The sequence below is a fragment of the Anopheles cruzii genome, chromosome 3 (assembly GCF_943734635.1).
Source record: "Anopheles cruzii chromosome 3, idAnoCruzAS_RS32_06, whole genome shotgun sequence".
Taxonomy (NCBI): Eukaryota; Metazoa; Arthropoda; class Insecta; order Diptera; family Culicidae; genus Anopheles; species Anopheles cruzii.
The window spans coordinates 72,318,769-72,327,725 of record NC_069145.1 but is presented as its reverse complement, the minus strand read 5'-3'; the positions used below and the strand labels follow the sequence as shown (position 1 = coordinate 72,327,725).

The 8,957-nt window shown below is 52.0% G+C and overlaps 1 protein-coding gene across 1 annotated transcript; it reads right to left on the bottom strand.

Annotated features, from left to right (window-relative positions):
* Positions 1 to 593: 593 nt before the first annotated feature.
* Positions 594 to 2,022, bottom strand: LOC128274129 (intraflagellar transport protein 57 homolog). The gene is made up of 4 exons (XM_053012228.1): positions 1,705 to 2,022; positions 1,171 to 1,644; positions 825 to 1,104; positions 594 to 754 (listed from the first exon to the last, which is right to left on the bottom strand). Exons 1-4 carry the CDS (start codon positions 2,020 to 2,022, stop codon positions 594 to 596), a joined length of 1,233 nt encoding a protein of 410 aa, XP_052868188.1.
* Between the last annotated feature and the right edge of the window lie 6,935 nt (positions 2,023 to 8,957).

The following is an 8,957-nucleotide window of genomic DNA, read 5'->3' as shown; positions in this document are numbered from 1 at the left end:
ACCATCTATAATTGTATCTTCTAACAAGATCACGATCGTCGTCCTGCAACGACGCGCTGTCCGTGCACCGCTGCCGGCCCCATGCCTATAATTTCCCGGCACCCGGCAACCTCCACCGGCAGGACGGAACCGTTCGAGGGTCCCCATTTTATGTAAACATGATGATTAGGGGTTTTGCTTGATCGCATCTGCTTCGGTTCTGGCTGAGACCTGGCTGCCCAGCTTCGTTAGTAAGCATGGTCGGATCGCAGCGAGGTGATCGGGTAAGCGATTTCTTTCGCCAACGCCAACAAGCAACGAACCTCCGCGAAGCGGAGCATAAGATGCCGGCAGAGTCCACCGGGCCGGGTTGTGTGTTGAGCGGAATATGTTTTTCTTTATGCCGGTTGGCGGGAAGAGAAGACAGCTTAAACAAACAATCTTGTTCCAGAATGCATATTTATGGCTCGTTTCGTTCGGCAAGGGAAGCAAATTATGTTTTAGGTTTATTTCGCCGTCCCGCAAGGGAGAGCCGAACGAGTGTGTGTTTTTGTGTGTTGTGTGCGAGAATATTTTGAAAATCTTTGTTTGCCGTGGCAATGTCCCGCTGGTTTTTAGTGGGCCGCCATCACGAGAGAGTCGAGCTCCGCGTACTGTGCGCTCTGTTTGATGATTTCCGTGTTGAGCGAGTGTTCCATCACGCCAATCTTGATGTCCATCTCGCTTATTTCCTCTTTGATGCGAAAGATCGCTTTCTTGATGTTGATGAGCGGACCTAGAGGATGGAGAATTTTAGTGAAACAATAGAACACCTTGGACAGACACCACCAGGCAGGGACACTTACTGCCATCGGTCATTGAGTTGCCCCGCTGCTCCATCTGTATCTTGACATTCTCCAGTTCGTTGGTAATCTTGGCCAGTTCCTGCTCGTTGTTCGCCTTCCCCTGTTCGCACTGCTTCATCTGGGCGCTTACCTGGTTGTGCTCGATCAGCACCTCTTTGTACTGCACGATCAGATCCTTCAGGTCGTTGTTTAGGTGCCGCTCGCGGCTCTCGATCTTCTCCATCACGTAGCTAATGTCCGTCTGTAACTTCTTCAGCTGGCTATCCGTTTCTGTGGTGGCCTGTTGGCAAATGGAGTCATTTTAGAACAATTACAACAGACGTTGGGTTGATGGGGCTGCTGCTACCGTGTCGATGTTGTTCCGCAGCGTTCGCATCTGCTCGAGGTGCGCTCGCCAGTCGCGTGGGTCCGTCTTCACTACGACCTTCAGCTGGGGCAGGACCCGTTCCAGCTCCAACCGCCAGGCCTCACTGTCCGACAGTGAGTCCACCTTGTACTCGTCACCCTTTTTAGCCGCCGCCGCAGCCCGGCGGTTTTGGGAGCGCTGGTCCGTGAAGCTCAGATCGAACAGCCCGTTCCGTTCGTCCTCGCTCTCGTCACTAACGCCCGCCATCTGCTCCTCTTCCACCTTCTCCAGGATGATCTCGGAATCGTTCTCGATCAGATCGACCATTGGATCGTCCTCCTTGCGGCACTCGGGGCGTTTGATTTGGAACTTGGTTAGCTTGAGGGCCTGCGTAGCCAGGCAGTCCATGATGTACACACAGATCGGTCCGGCCCCTAGAATCAGTCGGTTCGTCTGGAAGTCGGTCGGAACATCCTGTTCGGAAGGAAACCCACCGTTAGTTCAGTATCAATCCCGGGGGTAGTGCCAGCTTACCATCTCCTGGAGCACCCGGATGATGCGCGAGATGACAATGTTGGGATCGTCAAACTCCTGCGGCTGGTCGAAGGTTTTGCCGATCTTGCGTATCAACCAGGCGCAGATCGAGGTGAACATGAAGAACTGCTCGCCTGGGTTGAACGAGCGCAGAAAGTAGTACCGATTGATCTGCTTCATCTTCATCTCGCGCAGCAGCAATCGCTCGTAGTTGAGCAGCTTCAGCTTTTCCATCAGATCGTCCACCTGGAAGGACGACACGGACGAAATGCTGCCCTGGTCGCGCTCCATCGCCAAATTATACTCGTTGCGAAACATGGCCCGTTCTGCGGCGTTCGTTATACTTTCGACAACGGATTATTACTTTACTTGCTACACGCATGTAATGAATGCTTCAAATGACGGTCCTACCGTAATCGTAAACAGCTGCAAACGTGTGTTGACTTTTGCGGTTGCTAGGCGCACGCAAACAGACCAGGAGCCAACGGTTGCTAGGACGAAACGTTACGTGCCGGGGGTTGAGGCCACACATGCGCACCTTGTAAACCGAGCCACGGCAAGAATCATGTTCCGCCTTTCTTTCCACCTGAGCGTCAAGTAATTGTTGGTGGCGCACTTTCATGATTTCATCGCTCTTTCTCGGAAGATCGTAAACATTGCTCCCTGCACTAATTGGCAAGTATGCCGGTGCCGGTGCCTGCTCCCCTTTCGGGACCCTTTTCTGCGGCGTCCGGACGAGGTGTCAAACACACTGGCCGCCAGCCAGTTCCGAAACCCTTTTGCACCTCATATTAAACGATTTTTATGTCTCAATTACACACTGCCACGAAACGTCGGCAGTAAAAGAAAGGCGACTGTTTGTATAGGAAAATAGTGATTACGTTGCCGAAAGCGTGACCGGCCGAGAGGGAAAAGCTAATTAAACGGCAACGGCCATGTGGCGATCGTGTGCGTAAGCAGCGGCCGTTCTGCAGCAGATCCCGCATAAATGGGCTGTAAATTATAGGTTGAAACGCGGGAGAGGGTCCAGTGGAGGAACATCGGGGGCTGGGTTCATCCTGGCCACCTTTTGAATGATGATTTTCAATACGTAATAAACACACTTCCACATCACAATGACCTTCGGGACCGTTCTTTGGTGACGAGGTGACGAGAAATTGTGTGCAATTAAACCAATTTTATCGTCCGATGGAGGAGCCACCCGAAGGTCAGCAATAAGTTTCTGTCCTATCATAATTTAAGCTTATGTTTTTTGTATTCGTTTGGCACGAATGTGCGCCACAAAAAATGTGAAACTAAAATGAGTAACCACTGGCCGGTGCATACCGAAGTCTGGCCGCCCGGTGGCGACCGCAGGTTAGGCGAAAATGCCAAAAATTACGACACCGAGAACAACGTTGGCGTCTTCATTCTTATTTATGACTCCCGGGCCCGGGCAACAACGTTCCGTGTCCACTTTTCGCCAGACCACGGGGGAGGGAAGAGCGACAGGGAGATGCATCTCGCGGTGCATTCCCCGGCACGGAAACGGAGCGGAGCAACATTGTTGAAATATCTACCACGTCAAGGTGATTAACGATATTTTTATGTTGCTCGCAGAAGAACAAGCCACACACAAACACACGCAGGGCGCGCAACAAGACGGCACGGATGGAGAGGAAAAAAGAAAAAAAGGAACCACGGTAGACATGCAAACGAGCGCGAAGTCTGTGCGGAACCCGGGGCGTCGGAGACTTTGGTGCAGCATCAAGCGAGGAACTCGATTCGGGGAGAGCCGCGCGTAAGAGAAAAATTTAAACTTCCCCAATCCGCCCGGCGGCGGAAGAATAAGCGCCCCCCCTCGTGTTGGCGTAAAGTTTTGCGTACAGCATCACCGTTGGGTCAAGAGAAGGCAACACGGCGCGCGAACACCTTAGAAACGGACAGGCGGAGAACATGGCCCCTTTTAAAGCGGGGCGCTGATTTAAAGAGAGGATCGAGTGCGTGGAATAAGAGGCAAAAAGCACGACTTCGTCCGCGAGGCAGACGAACTTGGCAGAGTGGTCTTACTCGATTCCCCCGGCGCGTACCGTACGGGACAATGTCTTTAGCACTCGAGCAATGTAATGAAACAGAAAAACGTTTTTTGAACCTCTGCCTTGACTGAGGGCCGATGGCTTTTATTGATCCACTCGAAGGGAGTTAAGACTCCTCACTACCTTATGAAGAGTATTATGGACATGTGTTCTTGCAATGCCAGTGAATCATTAGCGCGTGTACACTGACGAGTGCCATTTTTTCTCTGCAACTACGTGCAGAGAGAATGCTTCTCTCGAAAAAAAAAAAATAAGAACGCCCTTGATGTATTATCAAACAAAAACAGAATAAATAAACCCGATCGCGGTACTACGCCTCGCCGGTAGCTGTAAAACAAATAGACAAACCGACAAGGCACCGTGCACCATAAATAAACATCAGCATTATAGTGTTTTTGCTTAATTGTACACGAAGCGGAGCCGTAAAACACGCAGACACACACAGCACGTACCCAGCGGAATGTTGTTCTAGGCCCGCGTCCCGGCCCGGGACGCAGGAGTGCGCGGGGCGTAATGGGATTCAAATTTTGCAACTAAAACTTATGCTTCCTCCCTGCTGCTGCGAATGGGGGGCGTTGGTGCTGCTAATGAGGATCCCCGTACGATCGGAAACACACCGGGAAACATCTGTAACCGTGCGTTCGTGAGCGGAATGACGTGGGATTATTATGGAAACGTTGAAGAGCCCGGCAGCAAGGCCTGGTGGATTCACAACTGCTTCGTTTTTCCTTCTTCTACCTCTTCTTCGTCTTCGTTTTATTCGATTGGGGATATAAAGGAAGCAAAAAAAGCTGGCCATTTCATGGTTTTACACAAAACGATGTACCAACGATGGGGCTCAGGGGCGTAACGCAAAAGCGCACAACGCAATAACGAGCTCGGCGCTGAAAAGGTGCTGAAGAAGAAGAACCCCATCGGAACATCGGTCCCGCGGGAACAACATGCCCGCGATGCTTTGATTAACGAGTACCACCAGATATGTGCAGCGCAGTTGCGATCCCGTCAGAGTGTGCCCTTTCGGAGCATAACTTGGCGCAAACTTAACGCCCATTTGCGCACACGCGGTAAGCATGGATGCGGCGGGATGCGCCTTGGCGCCTGACTCCCCGATACGGAGGGGATAGGGCAAGGTGCCGGGCAGACTCCGATCCAGCTCCGATGTCGGTACAGGGCCATGTGCCGTAGGGACTTTCGAGAAAAAGAAAACAGATGCAAACAACCCGAGAGCGGAACGCAAACCCTGCTACAGTGCAAAAGTAATGTAAATAAATAGGCAGCTTTGTGTTAGAAGTTTGTACCACGAGTCCTGTTTGGACATACAGCCACGGCACAGCACTGTAACGCATTTTGGACGCATCGTGCCGAAGCCGGGCATCGTTCGCACCCTCGTGTACCGTGCACACGGGGCCCTATAATCTCGATTGTCCGCATGCTCCAATATATCTTGACTAAATGGTACCTGTCGACCGACGAAGGGTGAACTTTTTGCACTTATGCTTGTGCCCCGATGTATGCCCGTGGCTGTACGGGATAACCACTCTACCAACCCGTGCTCTACGTCCCGAGAATGCTAGGATGCAGTGCAATGTCCGAAACTTGTTATACGATCGTCCCGGGGTGATGTGAACGGCTTAAAGGTTTAAATCAAACCTCTAACTACATTCCAAATGGCCAGCTCGCGCGATTGTGGGGGTCCTAAAAACCGGGGTCTGTGCTCTCATAATATTTGAATACTGAGTAACTGAGTTGTCGCATGCTGGCCGACCGAGGGAGGGCCCATATCTTAATGATCGTTTTCCCTCCACACTGTTGCGGTAGATAAAAGATCAATAAAAAAACGGACCAGAAACAGTAAAACTTTTAATTACCTCGCCATGCGAGACCCACAAGCCCAAACTCCAAACATCGCACCGCACCACAACCTACCATTACGCGGGACCCCGTCGGGGTGCGCGTTCCCTCGCGCCAGCGCCATTTAACACGTCTCGAGAGCAGGACTTCAACAGCTTCAACAAGATAAGAAATACAACGCATGCTCCTCTCCGAAGGGTCCACCGCTCGGTCCGTTTGGGGCGACGGCAGAACGGCCCGGGAAAGCCAGAAAGCTTCACCTCACCGCGGCCGCGGACTGGCTTGTGGCTTGTAGAAAGTGAGAAAACTGATAACGAGGCACATCATGCGCTCGTCGCGTAGCTTAGCAGCAGCCGCGGAGCATAACTTTTTGGGGGCCTTCATTATTCGTCCGTCCGTCCTCTGTATTTCTTTCTCGCCGGTTCCGATCCTCATTAACCCACCACCACCGATGCGCGTTCACTCACACAGATCCCCGTTCGCGGTCCCGGTGTGTGTGGATGTTTTATGAGGTGGATTGCTTCCCTGCCTCCACCCCCCGGGGCCGGCCAGACTCCGAGAGGAGCTCGTTAATAAAGCGAAGTACACGCACAGCGGAAAACGATCGAGTCATCGGCAGCTCAATGCTGCGTACGGGGCGGGCGGGCCGGCAACATGTTTCTTTTTCTGGCCTGTGGGAACACGGGAGCATAAAGCATAGGAAGATGAGGTTCACAAAAAAGAAAAATGAAACACGGAAATAATAACAGTCTAAACGAGCGAGAAAACTCCTCTCGCTCGTGACTCGATCCGTGACTCCACCGTTTTTGGATGGACCGCGGGGAGTCGTTTGCAAATCCGAAACGGTGCCGGGAAATGGGGCCGCGGGCTCGGGCGAACACCGAATTTCCATTCACCGGCCTCCGGACCGGACCGGTCGGTCGATCGGTCTTTCCGCCACCCGGTTCTATGACACCCGGTTCTGTTGGGCATTATTACCGGCGGCATAATACCCGGAGGTGGTGAGTTTGGTCCGCGCGGTTTTGTTGCCCTTTACGAGATGATCTTCTGCTTAGCAAAAGACACCCAGGCAGCTGCGCAGTTCGTGGAAAAAATGATTCCGGTTTAAACGGCGATCCGAGTTTGCATAATGCCGGGCGTTGAGAGGATCTTTAACAATTAACTGCTTTCAACGGCGGCCGCAACGTGTATAAATTGGTTTGTCTGCTTTCTCTCTGTTTTGTTTCTCGTATCACTTTGCGCTTCTCCAAGAAGATGTAATGGCGCGCGCGCGCGCGCCCGCACGGTTCCCGATAATGATCGACCCAAAACACGGTTTCGTTGCCCGTCCGGAACGGCATCGACGGCCCCCAACAAGTTTGTTGTGTATCGAGATCCGCTGTCCACTGTCTGAGTTGAATTTCTCGGCCCGGCTCGGGTGCTACGGTTCTCTGCTCAGAATCTTAAGCAGCTCATTTCTCAGCAGCAGCCTTCGCCGGCCACGATCGATTAGATTGATGGCGGTCCGGTGGTTGGGGGGCCATGGGCTGGGTGGCTCCCGAGTGAAGCGGAGAAGGAGAACAGGCGGGATGCTGGCGGGAACCCGTTGGCCGCGGCCGCGGCCGTTTGTTGGCAGCGTATTAAAATGTCTTTCTTCAATTTGGAAGATTGATCGCGCGCGATCGGCGGGAACACGGGATCGGTTCTGTGTTGGAGCCAATGTTTCTCTCCTTTCGTGGTTCGGGGTTATTTTTCATCCCCCGATTTAGGTGTTGATCGTCATCGCTTCACACACCCATTAGCAAGGATGTATCGGTTTGGTTAAAAAAACGTAATAAGCTATCCGAACCGTTTTGCGCTCAATATTGTAACATTCCACGGAACAGCGATGGAAAAGATCGCCAAGACAGAGAGATCGAGAGAAAGCGACGGAGAGCAAACCACCGGCCGGAGAGAGAACATATTCTCACCTCCAGTGAGTTGGAGAGCAAAGAGCGAGCTCCTTGAGAGAGAGAGAATTCTCGAGTGTATCTGCGGTGCCACACGGTGCATAACAGCAGATATAACAGCCTCATATAACAATTTTAATATAATAAAAATGTAAAGTTAAAATTAAAAAAACTTCACAAATAAGAACTTACATTATCCTTACGTTTGTAAACAAACGCTCGTTGTTACGTGTTATGTGTTATGTTTTACAGAGTCCGCTGAGCCACAAAGCTTTTGACACATGCTTACCAATTAAGTGTCAAATTTTGTTATGTTATGTTATATTTTATCGTGTGGCCTCCCAGTTACAGTTATGCACCGTGTGGCACCGCAGTATGAGTGAGGAATTTTTCTCACTAACTCGCTCTGTACCGGTTTCGCCGCGGTTTGCGTGTTGTGTGTTGCGTATTTTGGTTCGAACCGTCCTCGTGGTTGGACTCGCGTTTGATCGTTCGTAAAGTTAACCAACAAACCAATAGTAAAAACGGAGATCGTACGTGCTTTTTACCTCGTTACCCTCTACTCGTCAAACACAGTGGGCTCAGAGCGGTGTCCTTGTACTATAACCGTAAGTAACCGGTCAGCCATTGTTTCTTGCAGTGTTTCCAGCAGCGCAAACCGGCGGCGCGCGGTCATCGATCACTGTTGGCGGAAAAATGTGGCACCGAATCGAAGCACAAATTAATTTACGCCGCCACGCTGCCAGGGGTGTGACTTTTGTGCCGTATCATTGAAAACAACACGACGTCACGGCCCCGGGGGGAATGGACAATATATCGTCACCTTCGCCGGCGTTATCGCTTATCGGGGCCGCATGGCCCCAGATAGGGCGCCCCCAGACACACTGGCCCGGCTGTGGCCAACGGAGGGATGATTTATGGAACCGGCAGAACCGATAAAAAAACCCGGGCAACAGCTTGTCGATTTCTATTGACAGAAGCCTCCGGCCGGTTTTGTGTGCGTGTGCCAAGAGTGAAGTGACCCGGCCGCGAGTGAAGTGCTACATTTTAAACATTCCTCCGGAACGCGAACGATGCGCGGCGCACGTTGTTTGGTGATTGTTTTATTTGCTGCCCCACCGTGGAACTGTGTGCGTGTGTGTGTCCTGTTTCCTTCCCACACGCTCCCCGGCTACCAAACGCGGCTGCGTAAATAGTGGCGCAGCTCCCGCGCAGCTCCGGTTCGGTATTTACTTACTTCGCAACCCGGCGCTGTTTGTGTTTTCTCACGACCATCCTCACGCGGGTCATATTCTCGCGCGCGTGAGCGTGAGCGCGCCACCGTCGTCCAGATGTTTGGAACATCTCACCCACTGCTGCTGGGACGTTGAGAAACTAAAGGCGAAACGGATCCGCGCGG